This window comes from Bos javanicus, chromosome 14 (assembly GCF_032452875.1).
Source record: "Bos javanicus breed banteng chromosome 14, ARS-OSU_banteng_1.0, whole genome shotgun sequence".
NCBI classification, from domain to species: Eukaryota; Metazoa; Chordata; class Mammalia; order Artiodactyla; family Bovidae; genus Bos; species Bos javanicus.
In genome coordinates, this window is record NC_083881.1 from 65764083 (window position 1) to 65791840 (window position 27758).

At 37.2% G+C, this 27758-nt stretch overlaps 1 protein-coding gene across 3 annotated transcripts in view; it reads left to right on the forward strand.

Moving 5' to 3' along the window:
* Nucleotides 1-27758, forward strand: part of STK3 (serine/threonine kinase 3) — a 310098-nt gene that overhangs the window by 166335 nt on the left and 116005 nt on the right. For all 3 annotated transcript variants that reach the window (XM_061439280.1, XM_061439281.1, XM_061439282.1), the window contains exons 7-8: nucleotides 1922-2059; nucleotides 12138-12263. In XM_061439280.1, coding sequence (XP_061295264.1) covers nucleotides 1922-2059; nucleotides 12138-12263 — 264 coding nt within the window. The remainder of the gene's footprint in view (nucleotides 1-1921; nucleotides 2060-12137; nucleotides 12264-27758) is intronic.

Here is a 27758-nt window from a genome sequence, read left to right on the forward strand (position 1 = left end):
GTTTGACATAGCCAGTTTACCTTGATTCAGTGACCTAACATTCCAGGTTTCTATTCAGTATTGTTCTTTATAGCGTCAGACTTTATTTTCACCACCAGACATACCCACAGCTGAGCATCATTTCTGCTTTGGCCCAACCTCTTCATTCTTTCTGGATCTGTTTCTCTCTCCTTCCCCAGGAACATATTGGACATCTTCCAACCTGGGGAAGATGTCATATCTTCCTTCCAATGTCATATCTTTTTGCCTTTTCACACTGTTCATGGGATTCTCGAGGCAAGAACACTGGAGTGGTTTACAGTTCCCTCTGCCAGTGGACCATGTTTTGTCAGAACTCTCCACAGTGACGCGTCCATCTTGGGTGGCCCTGTACCGCATGGCCCATGGCTTCATTGAGTTACACAAGCCTCTTCATCTCAAGGCTGTGATCCGTGAAGGGGACATGAAGAGGAAGGACCAGCAAAAACCAGGAAAGAAAGAGCTAGGGCAGAGATGGACACCTCTCTTCTGGATAGTCAGAGAATACCGAAGTCTAGAAGGGAGGTATTATGGATGCTTCACCCCTGAATACATCTTTGAGAGGCCTGTGTATGCTGTGCCTTTAAGAGGCCCATGTGTATTGTATACTGTGAATGTCTACGTTGATTGCCAAAAAGCCATTTTTTCCTCATGTCACCTTTAATGTTGATTGTGTCATTATATATGAACTTACCTCTTAAACTATAAGTAGTTATAATACGGTTGAGTTCATTTTACTTTGTAAAATTTTGGTCATTGCGTGTTTGTCTCTTGTCTTTTTTAAATAACATTATGTGGAAATGAAAGTGATGATATCTAATATTTGTTGTGTGCAGGATACATTTGTTTTAACTTTATTATGGTTTTCATATCCTTTCAAAGAAAATGTTGTTTTAGTGATGGTATTTTATCAGGAACTATTCTATAGCCCAGGAGAGAAGTTAATTCATTGCATACAATGATTTTCTAAGAACTTGAGGGATTAATTTTCTTGGTCAAAAAAAGGATAACTTGGTAGCTATGAAGACAAAATGACAGGGAGACTTTTTTAAAGTTTTTGAATTTTTGAACTCTTTGAATGTATTGTCATGAGTGAAAGTGAAGAAATGAAAGTGTTAGTCGCTTAGTCATGTTCGGCTCTTTGCAACCCCATGGACTGTAACTCACCAGGCTCCTCTGTCCATGGAATTCTCCAGGCAAGAATACTGGAGTGGGTAGTCATTCCCTTCTCCAGGGGATCGTCCTGACCCAGGGATTGAACCCGGGTCTCCTACATTGCAGGGAGATTCTTTACAGTCTGAGCCACCATAAGTTATTAATATTAAATTAAATCATTAGTGATAAAGTGGTATATTACTTTTAAAACTTTTAATATGGATTCTTGACTCAAATATTTAGAAAGAGAAATTAAAGACTTGCTTCCATTATTTCAAACCACAGCAGTAATTATATTTGTACTTAAATATTCTGAATTGCAGAAGCAAATTAGGCTGCTGCTAGCCATTCTAAATAGCAGTACTGAAAAAAAAATACTGAAATGGGAAACAAGTCTGGCATGCAATAGCAAAATTGAAGTATATATCTGTTTAACCAGAGAATGTCCTCAGTTTGGTAAAAGGGTTAGAAATACAGTCTCCTTTGGAGACTGATTAAAAATAATAGATAAAATAAAGAATGATGTGCTCAATGAGCTACAGTTCAAATAGAGGAAATTTAATGGGAAATGATTACATTAGTAGCAGATGGCTTTGCTTCCTGAATTGCAATTTGACTGGAAATCCTAGAAGAGCTTAAATTTATTTTTCAGATTTTTGAGTCTGATTAAAGATAGATAAAGAGATTTGTTTATTTGCTGTGTTATTGTGATTCTTACTGTGTCTTTTGGATTTTTCGTTTGTATCAGGCTATATTTATGATTCCTACAAACCCACCACCAACATTCAGGAAGCCAGAACTTTGGTCTGATGATTTCACCGATTTTGTTAAGAAGTGCCTAGTGAAGAACCCTGAGCAGAGAGCTACTGCAACACAGCTTTTACAGGTCAGTGCTTGTGTCTCTACAGGAGGATGTTTTCTTTATATACCTTTTTGCTGTTTCTGACATTGACCAAGATCATTATGAGTTTCATTAACTGATTTATTTATTCATTAACTGATTTGTAAAGATGTGAACTTTCCAGGAAATATGGATTGATGTACAGACAGACACACACACACACCTTTCTCCTCCTGTATATTCTGTTTCTCTCATTTAAAAATTTTGTTTTCCAAGTTCAATTTTCTGCCCTCCCCCCTTCCCCACTAATTTTTGTTGCCAATTCTTTCCTCCTAAAATTGTGTTAAAACTAAACTTCTGTAGGGTTCTCATTTCAGAAATGAGTTTCTTTTCCATTGTTATTGTTTCTTATGTTTTAACTTCCAGATGTATTATTCCTTGACCCAGCATTTCTTCTTTGACTTTTTGCCCTATAAGACATGTAAATACGAAATCCCTGAACTCCTTGAGAAGATCGCACATTGTAAATACTGGTGGCAAGATGACCTAGATGAAGAGTGTCAGTGTCCCTGTACAAGTAGACTGTATGCAGAGTGTCAGGAGGCTTTCTTTTTTTTTCTAAATCTGTTTTGACATTAAATGCAAGTAGAAATAATTTAATACTTTTAGTAATTATTCATGAGTCTTTACTTTCCCAGCAGAATTGACTTAGACCTCTGTGCTATGATAAGTGTGCATGTTAACAAAACTTGATATTTGGAGAATAGTTCTTTTTAAGTGACAAAATGATTAAAAACATGGTTATAAAAAGTGATTTTTCTAAGGTAATGTTTTTTAAAAAAGGAATTATTGAGAATGTTAGAAACTAGCCCTTTAATATAAGGTTTATTGTTACAAAAATTTAGCTTAATACTCAGTTTCCATGAAAAGTGGTTGAGCAAAATCTGTCTAGAATAAAACACCATATATTCTTTGACCTAGTAGTTACTCTTCTAGCAATTTACAGAGAAATTTAACCACGTGTGAAATAACATAGGTGTAAAAACTCTTCATAAACCATTATAATGGCAAAAGATTGGAAACAACATAAATATCTGTCAACAGATTGGAAGCAATTTGAGGTCTGCTGAGGGGAGTTATTGGCAAAATACACACACCCACATATACATATATGTATGTATACATATGTCAGTGTTTACAGTGGAGTAGCTGTAGAAAAATAAGCAAGAAAATGGCCTCCAGAGAAGGTAACTACATGGCTGAGAAGCAGTAGTGGGATGGAAACTTTGTTTTTGCCGAAGACTCTTTTTTTAAGACTTTTGAGTTTGGTTTTATGTGCCCATATTACCTTTCAAAAGTTAATTAATTGAAACATTATTTTTGAAATATTGTCAGCACTTCAAAGGAATTTTAAGCACATAAATCAAAGATCTATTGCTGTTGTTATTGTGTTGAATCTCTAAATTATTTAACTTATGGTTAAATAAGAAGATAAGAAAGAAGGGGGAGGGGAAATAACAAAAAAAATGGGACAAATAGTATAAAATCTGATGAGGAAAGTAAATCCAAATACATCCAATGACTGGTTTTTGGGTAATTTAACCAATATTTTTTTCTGGTCTTTCTTCCATAATCGTTTCTAATCTCTTTAAAGAAATTCTGTTTTTAACCTAGAGTTCTTAGGGTGGAAAAGCATTTAAGAAATATTCCAGTAAAATTCCCTAATTTTGTATACGAGAGTACTGAAGCCCAGAAAAGTTCAGTGACTCACGAAAGATCACACAGTGATCAAGGGATTCTTCTAGGGTTATTCCACTTGTCCCCTAGCCTCACTTGTCACCCTTTCTCCATTCTGCTTTCTGCCCAGAAATTGACCTGTATGTGTGAAAGTTGCTCAGTTGTGTCCAACTCTTTGCAACCCCGTGGACTATAGAGTCCATGGAATTCTCCAGGCCAGAATACTAGAGTGGGTAGCCTTTCCCTTCTCCAGGGGATCTTCCCAACCCAGGGATCGGACCCAGGTCTCCCGCATTGCAAGTGGATTCTTTACCAGCTGAGCCACCAGGGAAGCCCAAGAATACTGGAGTGGGTAGCCTTTCCCTTCTCCAGGGGATCTTCCCAACCTAGGGATCAAACCCAGGTCTCCCGCATTGCATGCAGAGTCTTTACCAGCTGAGCCACATGGGAAGCCCAGTTGACCTGTATGGATTATATTAATAAGCTCGTTACTCTCTGGCTTCTAGCTGGGTTTGGCTCAAGCATTTTTCTTTATATTGAGGGCAAACAGTGCAGCTGGTTTTGAATAGTGCTTGCTGCTGCTGCTAAGTCACCTCAGTAGTGTCCGACTCGGTGTGACCCCATAGACGGCAGCCCAGCAGGCTGCCCCTTATGAGCCAGTATTTGTTTTTTTGATTTTTAAAAAACTTTTCCTATTGTGCTGTTGTTGGGCATGGAGGCCCTCTGTTATAATGTTGGTGTGTCCACCTCTGGCCTCTTAATCAACCCCTTGCTTGACTTCCCTTTTTTTACCCTTTATAAATGCTGAAATAGTCGACTTGCAGTTTCATGTTTCATACAGATCATGTCTTTTCAATCCTCTATACCTTTTCTCACCCCTCACTTGCTAGTTTAAAGACTGGCAGGCTCCTTTTTACTCATTGTTTCATTGTTTCTAAATTCAAATTAGGTACTCCTCCAGAAAGCCTTCCTTTCATCTTTGTTCAGGCTAATTGTTTCTCAGGGTTTCCATAAGCACCCTGGCCATGCCTTTTGCCATGTTAGGATGAAATAACTTGTTTCTGTGTCTTTGTCCTGGATTGTAACTAGTTCAAGGTCAAGTGGTACTCTTTTGGGGAGGGGCGTTGTTTTTCGCACCTCTGGTATCTTAGTACAGGTATCTGTATCCTGGTATCTTTAATACACATGTAGTGCTTAATGCATGTGTATTAAATTCAATATATGTTTATTTAAGATAGCAAACTTCTGATTTGAAAAGCTTTTAGACAGAATTACTATCTGTTGTATCATTTGAGTCTCATTAGACTCTGAGTTTTATTTTACTGAATGTCTGAAAGCCATCCTGTTCTGTCTCTTAAGGGAGTTTTGCATATGTTTTATATGTTATAAGTTAAATTATGTTTTAACTTTAAGAATATAGTCTTATTACCAAGTTTAAGTGGACATTTGCCTATAACCTACATGTGTAGATTTTACCATATTGATTTGTAGACTTTGATAAACAGGTTTTGAAGAGGAATTTGTGCTGAATTTTTTATAGTGGTTTATTTTCCAACATTAGATAATTGTATAAGTTTAAACGAGCAGACTAAGACTGAAAGGATCCTTTGAGATTAAGTTGAACTCTTGGTAGTTTTTAAAAGATGAAGATATTGAATCCCTAGGGACAGTTTAAGTTCAGCCTGGTGGCCCTAGAATTCCTAATCTGGAGATGTTCCCTGTACTTCTGGTGGGTAGCCTAGAACCTGAAAGTCAATTCTTGCCCTAGTCTGGCCTTCTAGAAGAGTGAGATCTGTCATTATTCAAATTAGCCCATGGGCTTGGCTGAAATAGGTGGTGTCGTGGGTCACTTTGTGAACTCTCATGGCATATGACTTAGTTTTCATTTTACCAGTTGAAGTGAGGAGTAGAAACTTTATCTACCTTGCTGTCCCTCCCATTTATAATATAATTATCTTTAATACTTCCTCTTTATTACATTGAGGTCCATATCAGAGTGTTATATTTATTTTAACCTTTAAACAATCGAGAAAACCAGGATAAGGGATGACTGTTTAACCTGTTTTTGTTTTCTTCAGTGTTCTTCCTCCTAATGTTCCAGAAGTTCCTTCTTTTGTTCCTTTCTATCTGTTTAGAAGATTTCCTTTAGCCATTCGTTTAGAGTAGGCCTTTGTTAACAAATTGTCTTGATTTTCCTTCACCTGAGAACATCTTGTTTCTTCTTCATTCCTGATGGATGTTTTCACTGGCTATAGAATCCTTTCTTGGTTGACAGTTCTTTGAATACTTGGAAAATGTTGTGCCACATTCTTCTGATATCCATGCTTTCTTATAAGAAATCTACAGTCATCTGAATGGTTTTACCCCTTGGTCTTTTCAAGACTTTTTTCTTTGTCTTTATTTTCAGAAGTTTAATTAAGATGTGTGTTGGTATGAATTTCTTTGGGTCTGTACTGTTCAGCTTCTTGACTCTGTGGGTTTATATCCCTTGCCAATTTGGGGAAGTTTCCAACTATTATTTTATCGGACATTTTTCAGCCCTACCCTCTACTCTCTTTCTAGGACTCCATTAACACAAGTGTTAGATTTTTTTTGTTTCACTCCCACAGATTCCTGAGATTCTGTTCATTTTTATGCCAGTTTAGTTTCTCTCATTCATATTGTGTAATTTCTACTGTTTCATATTCTGATTCACCGAGTCCTCTCTGTCCTCATTCTGCTATAGAGCCAGCCCATCCATCAGGTTTTATTTTTGTTATATATTTTAGTTTTAATTTTTTCATTTGTTTCTTTTTTGTGTCTTCTAATTCTTTGCTGAGGCTTTCTAATGTGTCATGTGTTTACAGGCATGTTTATTGAAGGATTTTTATGACTGCTCTAAAATCCCTGCTAGATAATTTTGTTATCCATGTCATCTCGATATTGGTATCTGTTGAACCAGTTAAGTTGAGTTAATTGCTTCTTATTGTGATGAGTGATTTTCATTTGAAACCTGGGCATTTTGAGTATTATGTTTTGAGACGCTGGATCTTACTTAAATTCTCTGTAATGAGTGGTGTCCTCTGATAGTGCTTCAGTGGGGTAGAGGGGCACCATCATTTCTCTCAGGTAGCATTAGAAGTCCAGGCCCCGCTACGTGGTCTCTTTTGACATGTAGGGTTGGGGAGGGGCTCCTTATTACCACCAGCCAGGGTTGAGGACTCAGGTTCCTTCAGTGGCCTCTGCAGGCACTGTAGGGCCTCAGTATAGCTGGGCAGCGACGGAAGTTCTGATTCTCCCCTCGGCCGCCTCCAGTCCCCTCTAGCAGAGAGGGAGGTGGGGTTTCCTTATTACGGCCTGATAGTGCTGGAAGTCCAGGTTGTCACGAGATCTCCACCAACACTCCCCACTGGGGGAGGGAAGCACCTTTTATACTGCTGGGTGTGGATGAACGCCCCAGCTTAACATTTGCTCTTCTTGGATACTACTGCAGTGAAAGGATTGGACAGCCTCCAGAGGGTAGAAGTCTAGGTTCCCCACCCAGCCTTTGCTGCATGGGGTGGGGTCAGTGTTTTCTCTGCAGTGTTTGGTGGAGCAGAATGGTTATTGTTTAAAAGAGAGGGTTGCGTGCTGGCTAACTGTCCTTTCCTGATCCTTTCACTCAAGAGAGAGCAGGCTTTTGTAGGGGCTGTTTTAGTCTGTGCCGTGGGTGTTTCTGGGTTCCTGACTTCTTCAATAACCAGGCTGGGATAAATGAAGTAAAAGGAAAGCCCATGAAACTCACAGCTGTGTCATTGCTTTAGTGCCACAGTCCCAAGCTGGTTTGCCACCTTCTCTCCACCTTCCAGTGTCTTCCTGTGCTTGTTTATGTATAATGTCCAGGGTTTTCACTATGCTTTGATGGAACGGTATAGAGGAAAGGATGACTGCCCAGTCGGTCCAGAAGCAGAATCTCTTCTGCAGTTCAGTCCTTGGAAGAAATGATTAATTTAAATTCTTTCAGTTAAGAAATTGATAACTCAGAACATGAACAAAGTTTAACAGTTCAGATTTTAGAAGAGTAAATCTTCAAGCAGCTTTATTTCTTAAAATACACGACCAAGAATGTGATAGGCTGGTTTTGGGTAGTCTCTGTCTTCCGTTCAAGTGGTGTAAGGATTCCTGTCCTCTTACTTTGTGTTTAACTTGAGATACTTGATTTTTTTGCCACGCCACACAGTTCGCAGGATCCTAGTTCCCAGACCAGGGATTGAGCCTGGGCCCTGCAGTGAAAGCACCAAGTCCTAACCACTGGGCTGTGGCAGAAACAGAGAAATTGTTGCCTTTTAGAGTTTGGTCTGTTTATCTTTTTCTTATTGATACTCTTCTTAAAACTCTTAAAGTAACTACCCTCTTGTCTGACATAAATGTTAAAGTTTTAGTTCATTTATGGTTTTTTCCCTGTGTTTCATGGCACGGGGTTGAACATATAAATATTCTCCTGTATTACCAGTTCTTTTATATTTCCAGTTTTTGACTTTTAACTTCTTAATCCATCTGTAATTTATTTTGATATTTCTGTGGTGAAGATCTAACTTAATTCAAAACCTTCCTCTCAACCCCCAAAATAACAAAGCAGTAAGTATTTTTTCCTCACTGGTTGGTTTTCATAATATGCCAGCTTATTTTGTACATTATATTCTATTTCCAGGCATTATATTCTGTTTTGTTGTTCTTTCCATTCTTATGCTGGTACCACATGCTTTTCTAGGCATTTAACAAAAAGATATTACTTCTGTTTATTGATTTTTCTGTTAACTCAGCCTGATTATATTATTCAGATTGCTTTAATCTTTTTTAGTGTTCTATTTCTCAGTGACTAAAAAGAAATACTAATGTCTCCTCTTCTTATTTATTTAGATCTTCTTAGGTCTCTGTTTTCGTTATCATAATGCTATACTAATATATCAAATTTATAACTATATTTCTTTGTATTATGTCCCTTATTAATATTATATGACTCTTCCTTCACTTACCATTTTTTGTCTTCATTTCTGCTTTTTTTGATCATGTTCTTCTTGACATTGTTTTATGTTTGATATTTCGTTGCCTGTCCTTGACTTTTAACCCAAGTTCTTTTTAGTATCCCCTGCTAGAAACATAATTTGGATTTATTTTGTTAAATATATCTCATAGAGAAAGCATGTAGTTGAAGTTATCTTATGAACTCAGTGTGTTTTAGTACTTAACTAAGATACTGCTGTAATGGAAACTCAGCACATTTATTTGCATTGGTTTGTACAGCAACGTTTCAGTCACGTGTCATGTTTCAGTTTTGCCACCTTGTCTTCTCTGGTTTTTGTTGTTGTTCTGTTCTTTTTATGTTGCTTTGAATTTTAAAATTTTACTACCAGCTACTTGTAAAAAGCTTTCAAGTATTCTTAAAAAATCTGCCAATGTGTCTGATAAAACTTTTCTTGTGATGATCAGTTCAGTTCAGTTGCTCAGTCGTGTCTGACTCTCTGCGACCCCATGAACTGCAGCACGCCGGGCCTCCCTGTCCATCACCAACTCCCGGAGTTTACCCAGACTCATGTCCATTGAGTCAGTGATGCCTTCCATCAAGAATGCTGAAATATTATGGCCTTGTTCTTAAAGTACCCTTTTAACTTTATTAGCCAGTTCCTCTTTGTTGGTCAGAATCATGCCTGTAGTGATTATGTAGGGAAAAAATGAGTACAAATGAAGTAAGACATACTGAGATTTTGAGATTAGGAATGTTAAGCTCTGTAGACTAATGTTAGTGTAACACTGTGTGGTCAGTTCACAATGAACTGCATGAAAGTAAGTTTGCAATAGACTGGATGTGTATTTTGGCATTTCTTAAAGATAAAACTGTGGCTTGGAATTTGGCTTATAATTTTTCCTGAAAAGATAAAGCATAAATACAATTTGATATTTTTTTGCCTTTGTAAAGAGGTACACTTCTACTGGTTCTCGGTTTTTGCCGTGTTGGTCTTCCTTCACTTCTGTTAATACATAGTCTCTCAATCCTTCTTAAGAGTTTTTCCACCAGATTCAGTACTTCCTCTTGATTGTGGCAGCTATTTTTTTTTTACCTCTTAATAATTTACACCTGTTTTACAGTTTCTCCCCATCTTACTTCATTCCTAAACTCTACTGCAAGATTGTGGTATCACGTTCTTTTCCTTACACTATTCTCTCATCTGTGTAATTAAAGGGGCTCTCAGGCAAAATTCCGGTATCTCATTCTGAGTATTTATCCCTCTTGCCCCACTGTTACCTGTATCTAAACTCTTGGGACACCATTTTTGTAAGCCGTGTTTCTGTTTTGGCTCAACAGCTCTTCCTACAGCGTTTCACATCCATCTCCTATCTTTCTTTGTGTGTTTGTTCGTATCGTTCATACTTTTCCTTCTCCCTGAAACAGTCTGTTTCTTCTCTGTGAGACATCTGATATTACTTCACCTACTCATTTACTTTTATATCGCTTAATCATATAGACTGTGCTAGATCATCATGAATGTAACTTGTATGTCACACTGTAATTTTTTTTATGCGTTTATCTTTTATTCCTTATTCTGGATAACAAGTTCTTTAAGGGTACAGAGCATATATTCAGTTATTACTAATTTTTGCAGCCTCTTTACCAGTGTTACTCAGAAATTTTGATAGCAGGACTGGGATTTCTTCCTTCTCGCTCTCCATCATCCTTTAGGACAGTCTTTGTCTGTTTCCCAACGTGGCAGAAAGAGAAGAAATCACAGAAGAGTGCCCTCTCTCAGTGTTCTGAGGTCCAGATCAGAGGGGTGGAACACAACACAGACGCTGGTATTTAATTCAGTACCAGTGAAATATCGGTATTGCATTGGTGAGAACTTAGTCCATAATCACAACCAACTGAAAGGGAGTCTGAGAGAGGCAGATGTAGCTGGGCAGCCATAGGTCCAGTCCCAACTCTGTTTTGGTGAGTGACTAGGAGTCTCCACCATAGGTATGTTGATAGAACTTAATTATCTGGTGATCAGTCTATAACTGCTATAAAAGAATTTATTAGTTCTGTCTCATCTATCCTAGAACTTCTGTATTCAGGTAAAATTCTTACTCTTAGTTTTCCCAAATGATACCTTCACCATTTTAAAGCCTCCTACAAATGTCAGTAAATTTCTTCTTTAGCACTAAAAATTGTTTTACCTTTAAAAATATTTTTGTGTTGTATTAATCTTTATTAAAATAACTCAGATGACTTTGATCTGACTCTTATCTACTGACGTGTAATTAAGAAAATTACATTTTGAAGCTGTATTGCTGATTCAAAATACTAATTCAGTGAAATACTTACGGTTTGTCTGACATCGCTCACCAATTAATTATAAATACGTTTTTTTTTAAATCCTCAAAAAAATACAGTTATCTATCTATTCCAAATTAAACTTTTAACCTTTCCCTCTACATTCTCTCATGTTCCCCCTTTTGAATTACAAAGTCCTCCAACACCCAGGTATTTCCTGATTGTTCTATTTCCTCTTATCAGGATTATTGCAAACTCAGATGTTTTAGCTACATCAGGATGATACAAAAAAAAAAGAAGTGAAAAGTTACTTTATATATAGTATAGAAATTAAGTAGTACTTATTTTTTGAAAAATATTTTTCTTTTATTACTGTTTTTTACTTTTCCCTTGGAAATGATTACATTATTAAATATATAATAAATAGAAAATATGTAAAAGAAGTAAAAAAAAATAGTTGTCTTCCTTTTGACTACTGACTTTAGCTGTTGGCTTGTTAAGATTAATTAAAATTTGTAACAATATCAAAATCATTTTACTTTTATATATAATATAATCACTGATCTTTGGGCTTCCCTGGTGGCTCACACAGTAAAGAATCTGCCTGCAATGCAGGAGACCTGGGTTCAATCGCTGGGTTGGAATGATCCCCTGGAGAAGGGAATGGCAACCCACTCCAGTATTCTTGCCTGGAGAATCCCATGAACAGAGGAGCCTGGCAAGCTGCAGTCCATGGGGTTGCAGAGTCGGACGCGACTGAGTGACTAAGCACACACATACACCAATCTTTAAAAAAAAATTTGGCTTTTGACTACATAATCTATACTTCCTTTGGAAAATTATATCTCTAACAGTGATGTATTTTTATCAACAGGATTACATTTGTTTTTGTGTTCTGCAGTGGTTTTTTAAAAACAAGTAAACCTAAAAAGTAAAATCTTTATTTCTAAAGCAGCTGAAATATCCTCTGTTCTTAACCTATCTATTTAATTCTGGATAAAGAACCAATCATTGAAGCCTGTTATCCTGGTTCACATTTATATATTGTTTTAATGTTTTTAAGACATAATTCAGAGAAGCCATTTGAATTTATACCATTGAATTTTACTTTTCTAGCACCCTTTTATTAAGAATGCAAAACCTGTATCGATTTTAAGAGACCTGATCACAGAAGCAATGGAGATCAAAGCTAAAAGACATGAAGAACAGCAGCGAGAACTGGAAGAGGAGGAAGAAAATTCGGTTAGTAATTACTCTAAAAAAATTAATCTTTTTCTTCTGAGGATTTTTTCTATAATTTTGTTTTTTTCTTTTCTTTAAATATATCAATAGCACTTTCTGTCTTATTACACAAGTGAAGTATATTTGTTCATTAAATCTCAAAATATATTTTGTTTTTGTTAAACGTTCACTACTCTTTTCTGGTAGCTAAGCATTAGTGACTAATGGGGAATGTAAGGTTAATATAGTAAGCTTATACAGTATCTGTTGTCTAGTTGATATTAGCTCTCTTGTTTGTTGAATAAATGTTTTCTTGAATTTGGTCAATTTGGTTGGATGGCATCACCGACTCAATGGAGATGAGTTTGAGTAGACTCCGGGAATTGGTGATGGACAGGGAGGCCTGGCGTGGTCCATGGGGTCACAAAGAGTCGGACATAACTGAGCGACTGAACTGAACTGATGTCATATTTTCTGGAACTTGCTTTTAACTGATCATCAATGGGTTGATGCCCCAGCAGAAGATGGGTTATTAGAGAAAGCAGGAGGGACATAAAAGGACCAGCTTATTCCATTTACTTTAAATTAGTGCATCAGTGCATTTTAGTAAAGTAAAAGGTTATATCTTTATATCACGTTTAATAGTGTCTACTGTTTCTGTGATTCACTAATGATTTGTTTCCTTGTTTCAAATTATGTAGTTTTTTTTTTCTGGTTAGGATATAGAGATGAATACTTCTTGGGTATTCAGTTAGTCATTAAATCTGAAAACACAGATATTTTATGTTTATGATGATTGAAGTCTTTGATAACATCATCTGTATTTTCCCAAAGGTTTTTTAATTAATCTTAGGGTTTTTGTACACAAATTTTGCTGATTCAAATTTACCCTAAAAATTATTTATTTGTTTTTTGGCTGCTCTGGTTCTTCGTTTCTGCCTGTTGGCCTTCTCCAGTTGTGGCGAGAGGGGGTACTCTAGTCGTGGTGCCTGGGCTTCTCACTGTGGTGGCTTTTCTTGCAGAGCACAGGCTCTAGGGTGCAGGCTTCAGTAGTTGTGGTGTGTGGGCTTAGCTGCCCTGCGGCATGTGGGGTCCTCCCTGACCCCAGATTGAACCTGTGTCCCCTGCATTGGCAGGCAGATTCTTAACCACTGGACCACCAGGAAGCCCTCAAATTTATTTTTAATTTCAGAGACTGGTTATCTAATTGGCATTTCTTTTGAAATTCTTTTACCCTTTTCACCTGTTATTAAACTTTGTGCCATATGGTATGCCAAAACAAGGACAAGTGTGCATCTTTTCAGAGCTGATTTTTTTTTTTTAATTGGCTGTACTGGGTCTTCGTTGCTATGTGGGCTCTAGCTTCAGTGACCGGACTTCTCATTGAATTGGCTTCTCTTTTTGCAGAGCATGGGCTCTAGGGTGTGCAAGCTTTGGTAGTTAGGGCGAGAGGGCTCAGTAGTTGTGATTCCTGGACTCTGGAGCACAGGCTCAGTAGTTGTGGCACACTGGCTTGGTTGCTCCATGGAATGTGGGATCTTCTCGGATCAGGGATTGAACCCGGGTCTCCTGTGTGGGCAGGTAGATTCTTTACCACTGAGCCACCAGGGAAGCCTCAGAACTCATTTGTAATCATTTTCTTTAGATATTCAGCTGCATCAGTTATTCCTTTGGCAGTAGCTATGGACTGCCTGGTGAGACAGATGCTTTAAGCTTGCATTCTAGATGTAAATTTTTGCCAATGATTTCAGCATTCAGAATTTAGAAATAGCATTCTTATAAAAGTGTTGTTTCTGTAAGTAATATGGGATGATGTAAAGATCTTGGTTCGTGCTCTCAAAGGGTTACAGTTTCCACCCTGGGTTCCCATGTGATAATAGATACAGTTAGTTTTTTTGGTTTCTCTCTGCAAATGATCAGATTTGTATATATATATAGTTTTTTGTAGTTTCAAAACATTTTTCTCATTTTATTTGATCTTAAAAAAGGTAAGACTGGACATGTATATATTATTTATTTTATTTTGTAGTTAAGTGAAATTAAATTAGGAGTGAAGTTATTTACCAAAGTTGACATAACTAGTGAGAAACCCAAGAATAAAACTAGGGTTTTTTTTTTTTTTTCTTTTAGGCCTCTTCATTAAGACTTTATGCTCAGTTTTCAATCCAATATTTATTAGTACTTCTAAAAATAAACACCACTGGCTTATCAGAGTTATATACTTTTCAATAAGATTATGTTCTCTAAAAAGTCTAGTTTTTGCCCCTCTGGGGTGGTACCAGTGGCTTTCCTTCACTTTATTTAAGCCTGTCGTGAGTTTTGGACTAAAACTGCCTAGCCGTCATTGGACTAGTGACTATTATTGCTTGGCTCTTATCTGCCGGTACTTAATTATAGATTGATTTCCATTTTTTTTATGAATAAGGTACCTTTGATTACCCTAGAACTTAGCGGTTTTCACTGTTTTAAAGACTTCGTTACAGTCACTTCAGTTACTTTCTGCCATTTTGGTGATCTCTTTTCTTCCTATTTTTCTCTTCTTCACTGAGCTCCTGTGACATTGATCTTCTTTCAAGTTTTTTTTTTTTTTTTTTTTTTAACATGTCAGTGACCTTTCCTTATGCAGGGTCTTTGCATTTGCCATTCCCTCTGCTTGAAACACTCTTCTTCCTTAGAACTCATTGGATGACTAGCTTCTCATCTTTCAGGCCTCAGCTTTAAATATCATATACTGCCCAAACCTAGAGGCAGTATAAATATCATATACTGCCCAAACCTAGCGGCAATAATAAATACACATTTATTATTTTTTGATATCTATAGATCATTTTTTCAGGAGTGACTTAATTGGATGACTTTACTCAGAGTCTCTTCTGAGGTTGCGGTTAAATGTTGGTCAGAGCTATAGTCATCTGAAGGCTTGACAAGGACTTCAGTTCCAAGGTAGCTCACTCGTATGACTGTTGGCAGACTGATTCAGCAACTTGCCGTGTGGGACTCTCCATAGGTCTATTTGAGAGTCTTCACAGTCTGGCAACTGAGAGAGAGAACAAAGGGGACATCTCAATGCCTTTTATGACATAGTCTCAAGAGTTGTACTCTGTCAATTCCACCACATTATATTTGTTAAAAGAAGCTTCTGATCATGGAGAATGGTGGAGTTTTCCCAGTAGTTTCTTTTAACAAATAAAATGAAGAAACCATTATGTTAGCAGAAACTGACAGATCAGTCTTTTAGATCTGCAATCTAATAAAAAACTTAAAACAACCAGGGGAGTGCTTAATGAAGAAGTTTAAGAATGTTAAGTTTTCGTAAGAAAGTGATATGGCATTTTTGCGTTTTTGGATGCCTGCCATCCCTGACTTTTTAGCTCAGTGGCAGCTGTTGGGACAATGGAGGTTGGGGGCAGGGAAGAGGAGTAATAACCTTATTCTCAGAAATGTGTGCTTCTCCATTTTGAACTATCCAGCAATTCCCTATGGGACTGACACAGAGGCTTGCCTTTGTTTTGGTCTCCTCAAGGTAGAGCACCTTCTTAAATGTTATCTGTTCAAAATATCTAAATCTTCTAGAGTTAATAAGCAAGTTTAGTACAAGATCAGCATATAAAAATCAGTTATATTTTTATCCACTAGCAATGAACAATGCAAAAGGGTACTTAAGAAAACGGTTGCATTTACAATAGCATCCAAGAGAATGGATTAAAAAGTTGTTATTATTATTATTATTATTTATAATGGATATAAAAAGTTATTATACAGTGAAAAATACAACACATTGCTGAAAAAAATTAAAGAATACCTAAATCACTGAAGAGATATCCCATGTTCATGAATTGGAAGACTTAATATTGTATAAATGGCAGTACTTCTCAAAGTGACTCACATATTCATCCAATCTTTATGATCTTTTTTTTGCAAAAAGGAAAAGCCTATCTTCAAACTCATATGGAAAAGGGGGCCCCAAGTAGCTAAAATAATACTGAAAAGGAAGAACAAAGTTGGAGGATTCACTTTCCAATTTCAGAATATAATACAAACCTACAGTAATTAAATCAGTGTGGTACTGGCATAAGGATTGATATAAAAATCAATGGAATAGAAAGTCCAGAACAATTGAGAGTCCAGAAATAAATCATGTTATCTATGGCCAATTAATTTTCAACGAAGGTATGGAGACCATTCAATGGAAAAAGAACAGTTTTTTTTAATGGATGGTGCTGGGACAGCTGAATCAGTCAGTCAGTCAGTTCAGTTCAGTTGCTCAGTCGTGTCTGACTCTTTGTGACCCCTTGGACTGCAACATGCCAGGCCTCCCTGTCCATCACCAGCTCCTGGAGTTTACTCAAACTTATGTTCATTGAGTCAATGATGCCATCCAACCATCTCATCCTCTGTCGTCCCCTTCTCCTCCTGCCTTCAGTCTGTCCCAGCATCAGGGTCTTTTCAAATGAGTCAGTTCTTCGCATCAGGTGGCCCAAAATATTGAAGTTTTAGCTTCGGCATCAGTCCTTCCAATGAATATTCAGGACTGATTTCCTTTAGGATGAACTGGTTGGTTCTCCTTGCAGTCCAGGGGACTCTCAAGAGTCTTCTCCAACACCACAGTTCAAAAGCATCAGTTCTTCAGTGCTCAGCCTTCTTATGGTCCAACTCTCACATCCATACGTGACTACTGGAAAAACCATAGCCTTGACTAGACGGACCTTTGTTGACAAAGTAATGTCTCTCTGCTTTTTAATATGCTGTCTAGGTTGGTCATAACTTTCCTTCCAAGGAGTAAGTGTCTTTTAATTTCATGGCTGCAGTCAGCATGTGCAGTGATTTTGGAGCCCCCCAAAATAAAGTCTGACACTGTTTACCCATCTATTTGCCATGAAGTGATGGGACCAGATGCCATGATCTTAGTTTTCTGAATGTTGAGCTTTAAGCCAACTTTTTCACCCTCCTCTTTCACTTTCATCTTTAGTTCTTCTTTGCTTTCTGCGGTAAGGGTGGTGTCATCTGCATATCTGAGGTTATTGATATTTCTCCCAGCAATCTTGATTCCAGCTTATGCTTCATCTGGCCCAGCATTTCTCATGATATACTCTGCATATAAGTTAAATATATGTCTGAGGGACAGCTGAATAGCCATATGTAAAAGTGTGAAGTTGGACTCTTATCTCTTACCATATACAATGACTTTTTAATATAAGATCTAATTGGATGAATCAGTGTCCAAAATATAAGAGCTAAAAGTTTGTCACTTTCCATGCTGTTACTAAATAATACTCTCTTGAGCGTATCCAGCTTCTGCTCGCTGCCCCATCGGAAGCCATCCTATTGTTTTAGGTATGTGTTATACAGTATAGTGCACATTCAAGGTGTGGGGTATTAGGTTTCACCGTTTGAAGGGAAGGCTTCCAAAATAATATGGATAGATTTAAAAATCACATCAGATTTAATGTTTCTCTAATTTTCAAATAAGCATTTATCTCTGGGACCAAGCTGATAGTTTTAGATGAAACTATTATGTTATTTTTTGTTGTTTCATTGAAATTATAAGAAAAAATCATCTTGACAGAGTCACACACTATGAGCAGTATTCATACACTTTGCTTTATTTTTATGTTCTCAGGCAGCAGTTTCTATCTCGAGGTCATTTTATCACTTGTGCTCTGAATATAAATAAATGTATATACATGCACAGACAAAAAAACTTATAAGAACAGGATATGCAGAGTGGATCTGGAGTCCTTCTATAGTAAGAGTATATTTCTACATTGCCATTCATTGTTACCAAATCTTAAAATCAGTAGTCTTGTCCTCTCAGGAACTCTTATTCATATTGAAGGCTCAGAATCTTACATAGTATTTGTCTTTGTACTATTCATACCTTTGGGGGTCTCTTGAAAATTGGCTTAAAATTGGATTACATGTTCAGGTTTAAGTCTCATAGCTATGTGTCTTTTTAATCTTCCCAGCCAAATTGTCATTAAAGTGATATTTTATTTTTTATAAAAGTCAAACATAATCATAAAGTTTGCATTTATTTCTGACCAAGTCAGCAGACAGTGGGACATAGGTTGTCTCTATAAATTGAAGGCATACAGGACTTTTTCTTATTCTCATTCAGATTATACTAATATATCTGTAGCATTCAAGGTGTGAGCATGCATTTTGGTAATTTATTAATTATGCAATAAACTATGTGCCTGTGTAGTTCTTAAACCCTAATTAATCATTGACTTTTAAAATACTAGTTTTAAGTTATCTTGTATGTCTTATTAAAATGTTAGATAGGAAGTTATATATGAATATTGACACCATAAAAGTCAGTGCTTGCTGATTCTAAATTAAATAACAAGGCAAACACTGCACGCATGGTACACTGGATGATTATCTAACAGTGGGATAGATGGTATTAATAAGTTGAACTTATAAGAGAAGGCAGTGAGTGCACATTGTCAAATGGTCCTTTTTTAAATAGATTAAAAAATTGATTAGGAGTTTATAAGAATTGCTTTGTACTGGAGCTCAGGTGTTTCCCATGTCGATTGCAATGTTAATTTAAGTAGAATACAAGAAGCCGAACAGATGTCGAAGAATGTTAAGTAAAATGTTGAGCCAAAATTGGATACTTCTTGATGTTAGGTTTGCTTGAGAGTTTTTCACTTTGATGTGTGTAGTAGGCCTTTTATTTTCACTTTCAGAGGTGTCATTTTATTTCATATTAATTCAGTAGTGATTCAGAGAAAAAGGTTTTGCCTATTAACTGGCTTTTGACCATGTTTTCGAGCTTCTGTCTTCAGAAGAGAGGACTTTTTGGTGATTTCTTTATGATCTGAACTCTAAACTTGTCGTGCTATGGTCCTTAGTGTCTGAGGAATGCCATGTGCCCTCCAGTGTGATTTACTGACACCGTAATTCTCAGCATGGGTATCAGGAGAAATGCAGGGTGCTTGGAAAAATCCATATGTGGTATAGCCTTCAGGTGAGCATTCTCCAGAATCCTCCATTTCCTCGCTGTGTTAGCTGCTCAGTTGTGTCCCACTCTTGGGAACCCCACAGACTGTAGCCTGCCAGGCTCCTTTGTCCAGAGGTATTCTCCAGGCAAGAATTTTGGAGTGCACTGCCTTGCCCTCCTCCAGGGGATCTTCCCAATCCAGGGATCAAACCCAGGTCTGCCTCATTGCAGGCAGGTACTTACCGTCTAAGCCACCAGGGAAGCCCAAGGAATTTCAAATCAGTCTCTCTCGAGAATCTTTTAAACTGATGATGAAATAGAACAGCATCAGAATCAGTCCAAGTCAGTCCAGAAGCTTCAATTATATCAAATTGGTTAAATTATGGACTGCTTTGACTAAAATCCTGATTCTGTTCCCAATTTACTGTCATTGGCCAGGTTATTTAATGTCTCTGGTTCAATTTCACTGTCTATAAAAAGGGGATAGTGATAGATCTTGCTTCGTAGAGTTGTTAGGGGGATGGAATAAAAAAATATGTATCTTCACACTTAGAACAGCTTATCACACATAGTATGCTCAATAGTTTAGCTTCCATTTTTATTAAAGCTACTACTTTTATCTCTACTACTGCTACTAAAATATTTTGGCCAGGCACTTTGTTATTGTTTTGTTTAGTGTTTGGTTTCTTTGCTGATAATTATTGCTGCTGCTTGTTTGCTACTCCAAGGGCCACAAAAATAACATCAGTTATCATGAAAAGTTCTTTAAGTATTTAAAAACAAATTTTAAATGGCCACATGTGTTTGGAAGAATTGGTAGAGATCTTTATAAGCTAAGCTTAAAACCAGTAAAGAGAATTTTAAAATTTATCCTTGTTCTTTTACTTCTTGAAAAGTAAATTCATTTTATTAAGAAAACATATTTTAGATAAAATTATTGATCACAAACTGAAATTCTTTAGAACTGATTACTTGTTATCTCTCATTTTCCTCGTATAATTAAAGCACAGTTCTAAAAAAAATCCTTCTCAGTGTTTAGTTAGGACTATGTAAGCATCATAATACATTATGATTACTTATTTTTTATTTTTGTGATTTCTGGAACTAGTAGTTGTCACAGCTTTTCTTACTGTTGTTTGTTGCTGTTAACTTCTCTATGTACCCATCGCTGACTTGTTGTCAAATGCTCCGTTCCTATACTCTCTGCAGAGGTTGTAAAGACCTCTCTGTATGTTCAAATACAAATAATTGTTTAGCATCATACTTTTTACTTGCCTAATACTTTATTGAGCCCTCTATTTGCTTCTAATCTGAACAGTTACTTTCTAGAGTCTTGAACAAGCTGTCCTTTGCAGACCTTCCATTCCCCAACGTCATCTTGGGAATTTCCTTTCTCTCTCTTCTGTAATGTGTCCTATGTTTCCTGAATCTTGTCTTTTGTGTTTTACTTCCCTATTTTGATGCATCCTGTCTTCTAGGAGCTTCCAGACATTAGCAGTTTTTTCAGACCTTGTATATCTGACCATGTCTTTATTCTTTCTTTACTGTTGGTTGATCAGGTATAAAATTCTGGATTGAAAATAATGTTCCCTTAAAACTCTGAAGGCCTTGCTCTATTTCTTCTTTTTTTTTATTATTGGAGTAAAATAGCTTTAAAATGTTGTATTAGTTTCTGCTGTGCAACAGCTATATGTATACATATGACCCCTAACTCTTGGACCTCCCTCCCCCATGCCCGTCCCACCCATCAAGGTCATCAGAGAGCACAGAGCTAAGTTCCCTGTACTCTAAGCAGGTTCCCGCTAGCTGTTTTACATGTGGGCATGCATATGTGCAGTCCTAACCTCCCAGTTTATCCTGCCCTCTCTTTCTCGTCCTGTGTCTACTTGTCCATTGTCTAGATCTGTGTCTCTATTCCTGCCCTGCAAATAGTTTCATCTGTATCATTTTTCTGGATTCCACATACATGTATTAGTATACAATATTTGTTTTTCTCTTTCTGACTTTACTGTGTGACAGACTCAGTCCATCCACATCTCTACAAATGACCCAATTTCATTCCTTTCTGTGGCTGAGTAATATTCCATTGTATATATGTACATCTTCTTTATCCATTCATCTGTCAATGGACATTTAGGTTCTCCTATTTCCTGGCTATTGTGAATAGTGCTGGAGTGAATATTGGGATAGCTGGGTCTTTTTGAATTACGGTTTTCTCAGGGTACGTACCCGTTAGTGGGATTGCTGGGTCATATGGTAGTTCTATTTTTAGTTTTTTAAAGAGCCTCCATACTGTTCTCCACAGTGGCTGTATCAATTTACATTCCCACCAACAGTGCAAGAGGGTTTTCTTTTCTCCACACCCACTCCAGCATTTATTGTTTGTAGATTTAAAAATTTTTTTAATTTATTTTACAGTTGCCCTGGGTCTTAGTTGTGGCATGTGGGATCTAGTTCCCTGACCAGGGATCAAACCCAGGCCCTCTATGTTCGGAGCACAGGGTCTTATCCACTGGACCACCAGGAAACTCCCTGTTTATAGGTTTTTTTTGATGTTGACCATTCTGACTGGTATGAAGTGATACCTCATTGTAGTTTTGATTTGCATTTCTCTAATAATTAGTGATACTGAAATCTTTTCATGTGTTTGTTGGCCGTCTGTATTTCTTCACTGGAGAAATATGTATTTAGGTCTGCCCATTTTTTGATTGGATGTTTGGGTTTTTTGGTTTTTCTTTTTAGCTGCAAGAGCTGTTTTTATAATATGGAGATTAATCCTTTGTTGCTTCGTTGGCAAGTATTTTCTCCCATTATGAAGGAGAATGGGAGAAATTATTTCTTGAGTTGTCTTGTTTATGGTTTCCTTTGCTGTGCAAAAGCTTTTAAGTTTAATTCGGTCCCATATGTTTATTTTTGTTTTTATTTTCATTATTCTAGGGCCCCTCTGATAGTGCGAACCCCTCCCCTCTCCCAGCAACCCCTCAGGGATGCCGGTCACGTCCCACCTCCACTTTTCCTTTCCCCCAATGTCATACCTGGTCTCATGGGGCTTCCTTCCCTCTCCTTGGGTGTCCGAAGTCCCCCACCAGTGCCTGGTGGATGCCCTACATGGGAGGAGGTGGAAACTGTGTCCTCCTGCTCTACCGTCTCGACTCCACCTGATTGGCTATTTTGATATACTAGTTGTTTTCATTTGAGATTTTTCCCCATTCCTTTTTTCCTTATTTTGATTGTTTGAAAGATGGTCTTTTCAGCATCATGGGAAGTCTGCATTACCAAGTTTTATTTCTACATTTATTTTTAGTTTAAGAATACAGAGGGTCTGTGTTCCATGATGGCCTTTTTATTATCTTTAGTCTCAATCTTTTGATTAGTCATTTTCCAGTTACTGGGCTGACATGACATAGAGCCATTTTGTCCCTAAACCACTGAAAATTTAATAGTGCTTAATTTTGAAATAATATAGATCAAATTCTTTCTCTGATTTCAAAATCCTAGAGCTGTAAATTCACCATGTTGAGTTGCTGTATTATCAAAGATATTTATATTTGTATTCAGTATTAATACTTGAACCAATTGTAGATCCTGCTTTTTTCATTTTGAGTGAATGAAATGAGAGAATTTATGGGTTATACCAATATCAACTTACAGTTTTTCCAAGCTTAATTTTCTTTTTCATAACTCAAGGTACTATATTTGGAGAAAAATTTGTGACCTAAAATTTCATCAACATTTCCAACAACTCTCCATGTGAATTTGAAAGGGAAACACTATATGATAACTATTTCAAGATACAGTGTTTTAAGGTTTTTTAGTACTATACACCTGAGCCCCAGGTAACTATTACAAACAAACTTCTTTAAATATTTTTTATTCAAGAGAGATATGGGACATGATTAGAAATAGTGCTTTATGAATTTGATTTTTATACCTATTAATAGGAAAAGCTTGTCCAATGAGAATACATGTTGACAAATAGACATTTTTTGATCAATGCTGAGGTAATTGTACAGGTTTTTAAAATTAAATAAATTGCAAACAGAGATTTCTGTAGCAGGTTAATCCTGATATCAAGGTTTTTGTTCTAGTTTAAGCATTGCTAAAGATGGCAAAGATCTTTTTTGGCCTTTTTGAGCATGTGATATAAATTTGGTGCTGACGTGGGTCTATTGTATTACGTATTAAGAAAATTATTTGTTTTCTGAATGTCAGTGGAAGATATTCCCAAATCCTTAGTGTGAGTTGATTAAAAAGCATATATTTGTTCATATTTACTGTAAGTTCCTGAGTTAGCTATAGAAAGTCTGCTTTTTAAAGAGTGTCTTCTAATGAAGCTGGTCTTTCTACTCAATACAACTTTCTACAAAGATGACATTTTGTTTCTACCAAGGAGTATTCATAGTAGGGTATAAAGTAAATCTATGTGAATTATTTCTGCCATGTAAAAGTTTAAACAGTCTTATCCAATAAAGGATACCTCTTCAAAAATAAGATATGCTCCAGGGCATTCTTGTTTTAAAGCATATTCATACAGAAATTTGCTAAATATTTTTTAAAATATCTTATTTGGAAAAGAGAGTCCAACAAACTTTTTGGTTAAATAATGGAGTGCAGAGTTCTGTTCTAGTCAATACAAAAAATTGTATACAAAAATCACTTAAAGTCTGTATATTTTAGTTATCTCCAATGGAAAAAATGATTCCTTGGAATTTGTAATGTTTACTATAATGTAGGTAGCGCTGCTGCTGCTAAATCGCTTCAGTCGTGTCCGACTCTGTGTGACCCCATAGACGGCAGCCCACCAGGCTGCCCCGTCTCTGGGATTCTCCAGGCAAGAACACTGGAGTGGGTTGCCATTTCCTTCTCCAGTGCATGAAAGTGAAAAGTGAAAGTGAAGCCACTCACTCGTGTCCGACTCTTAGCGACCCCATGGACTGCAGACAACCAGGCTCCTCCGTCCATGGGATTTTCCAGGCAAGAGTACTGGAGTGGGGTGCCATTGCCTTCTCCGGTAGGTAGTGCTAGTGGTAAAGAATTAGCTTGCCAATGCAGGAGACAAGAGACTTGGGTTCTATCCCTGGGTCAGGAAGATCCCTTGGAGAAGGGCATGACAACCCACTCCAGTATTCTTACCTGGAACATCCCATGGTGGAAGAACCTGGTGGGCTACAGTCCATGGGGTTGCAAAGAGTCAGACACAACTGAAGTGACTTAGCATGCATGCATTGAATATTCAGCAAATGACTGTCACTTAATCTCTCTTTATACATTTGAACAACCTATCTACTTCTGGAGGGGAAAAAAATCCCCCAGTAATCCTTGGTTTTTACTCTGGCGAATTCGTTTTTTTTTTTTTTTTTTTTAATTAATTAACTAAAAAAAAATTTAGTCCATGTCTCTGGGCATGGTGGGATCTTAAACCCCTGACTAGGGATCGAATCCATGCCTCCTGCAGTGGAAGCATGAAATCTTAACCACTGGACCATGGAGAATTCCTTACTCTGAAAAATTTCTGATGTAATTGATATAAACTGAAGCCCAGGCATCAGAATTTTTTTAAAGTCCCTAGCTGATTCTAATGTAGATAAGAACCATTGAACTGTAGATTCTAGTGTTGGGCTTTATAGCGTAAATATTTATTTAGTAAGTATTTATTTAGTATTATTTATTCAAATAAAAAAGTGAAGAACTTCTTCCATTTTATTTTTTGAAGTAACTTTTAATTTTTGACACTTTTAGATTTATAGAATTGTGAAAGTAGTTGTACAGAGTTCCCATATACTCATATCCAGTTTCCCCTGTTATTAACATCTTATGTTAGTGCACTGCATTTGTTGTAATTAATGAACCAGTCTTGATAAATGTTTTCAACTAAGATCCATACTCTATCCATATTTACTAAGTTCTCACCTGGTGTCGTTTTTTCTGTTTCAGGACCCATCCAGGATACCACTTTTCATTAACATTTAGTCACCACCCCATGTCTCCTTAGACTCCTCTTGCTGTCACAGTTTCTCAGATTATCTGTTTTTGGTGACCTTGAGAAATTTGAGGAATTTAATTAGGTATTTTGTAGAATGTCCCTCAATTGGGATTTGTTTGATGTTTTTTTCTTACGATGACACTGAGGTTATTCATTTTGGAGAGAGAGACTATAGAGCTAAAGGCTAGTCTTATCTCATTTATATCAAGAGCATTAAAGAAAAACTCATTTCCTCTATTTGTAAAACTTCTGATACCAGATGTGTGGGTTTTCTACCCCAAACAATTCTCTGGTTCACCAACTGGGTGTCTTACAGTTTAATTCATCCTGATGCTAACGACCTGGAGTTAGCACAGACCCTACAGACCCTACAGATTATGGACTCAGTCTCACCAATCCGTCTCTTCCCTCACTTCAGATGCTTCTCACAAGTGTAGGTCTCCCGTACTTGGACCAACTGGCTATAAGTCAGGGGTTCCATAGTGCCCTCCTGAGATTCATTAATTTTCTGGAATAACTCACAGAACTCAGGAAAACACTTTACTTACTATTACAAGTATGGGATATAACTCAGAAATAGCCCAATGGAAGAATCACCTGGGGTAATGGGGTATGAAGAAGGGGGTTGTGGGGGTCCATGCCCACTCTGGACATGTCACTCTCCTGGCACCCCAGTGTATTCACCAACCAGGAAACTCTCCAAAACACTCCTTTTACAGGTTTTATGGAGGTTCCACGACAGAGATACGATTGATTAAAATATCGGCCATTGGTGATTAACTCAATCCCTAACTCCTTTCTCCTTCCTGGAGGTCAGGAGGGTAGACCTAAAAGTTCCAGCCCTCTAATCACATGGTTCCTCTGGCAGCCAGCCCTCATCCTTTAAGAGTGTCCGTATTAGCAAAACCCAGATATGGTGGAAAGGGACTTATTATGAATACCAAAATGTGCTCCTCCCACGCATATCACTCAGGAAATTATAAGGGTTTTAGAAGCACTGTGCCAGGAACTGGAGACAGATCAAGTCTGTGTTTCTTCTTGTATCACATTATCACAAGTACGCTCTGTTAATATGACTTGTCACTGTCAGTGTTACCATGATCACTTGGCTGACATGGTGTTTGTCAGGTTTCTGCACGATGAAATTACTCTTTCCTCCTTTCCATCCTGTACTCTTTGGAAGGACATCATAATATGGAGCCCACACTTGAGAAATGGGGAGTTATGCTCCCCCTCTTGGAGGGCAAAGTGTCTACATAAGTTATTTGGAATTCTTCTGTATAGGAGATTTGTCTGTTTTCTCCCTTTACTTATTCAGTCATATATATCTTACTGACTCATGGTTATTTAGTTTACACTTTGAGTTATAATCCAATACTTCCGTACTATTCTCTTGTTCCAGTTGTTCCAGCTGTGGACATTGGAGCCTCCTTTTATGATTGACTCCTTTGTCCCTTTGACATAACCGCATCATTGTGGGTTTGCTTTTACTTTACTTCTTCCTTATTCTCTGACACTGTAAGATCCTCTAGACTCAGTTTATATATTTCCTGCCACAGCTTCTAGAATCCTAGGAGACTAGTTCCTTATTAGCAAATGGTATCAGAAACTATGATCCGGACTGTAGGTGTACTTGTTGCTGCTGTGGGAGTATTGTCCCTTTATCGACTCCTCTCAGCAGATAAACCAAGCAGATACATATATATATATATATATATATATATGTGTGTATACTGTGTCTTCATACATACATACGTATATGTGTGTGCATGTGTATATATATATATATATATATATATATCTTCATCTGTTTCTATATTAAACTAAGCGTGAATTCATACTGGTGTCTCTGAGTTCTAATCCGTTACCACATGGGTCGTTCTGTCTGTCTCCTTGCTTGTTTATAACTGCCGCAGTGGTGAGAAACCTGGTTCCCTGCACCTGTACCAGCCACTTTGCCAAGTGTTTCAGTTCCTGTGTGCATGTAGAGTCGTTTCTGAATTGTTAAGCATGTCCCCATGGGAACAACTTTATCAAGTAGAGCACGGTGCTTAGTACGATGCTTTTTAAGTCTTACAAACTCCACGCACTTTCAGGGTTACTTGGGTTAGTACCTTCTCTGCCCACCTTGCTCAGTGAAGTTCTTTCATACATTTGTAATGCAGTTAGATGTTTTGGTGTGTGTCACATTCTGCATTACATCCTGAGATCTTGCATACGTTAAGCTTCACTCTTTATTGTATAAACATCTTATGAGTTTTGACAAATGCATGGTGTTACATATTTACCACTGCAGTACACTGAAGAATACTTTCACTGCCCCCAAATCCCTGTGCTACCTGTTCAGCTCCCCTCTACCCATCAAACCCTGCAGTTGCTCTTCTGTTTACCGTCTATAGTTCTGCCTTTTCCATGTCGTGTAATTGGAATCAAACAGTATGTAGCCTTTTCAGACTGACTTGTCTCACTTAACAATAAGCATTTAAGATTCATCCCTTTTTAAAATTAACCCCATTTTAATTTTTAACTAAACAGTATTCCTTTGCATGGATGTATCACAATTTGTTTTTCCATTCGTCTATTG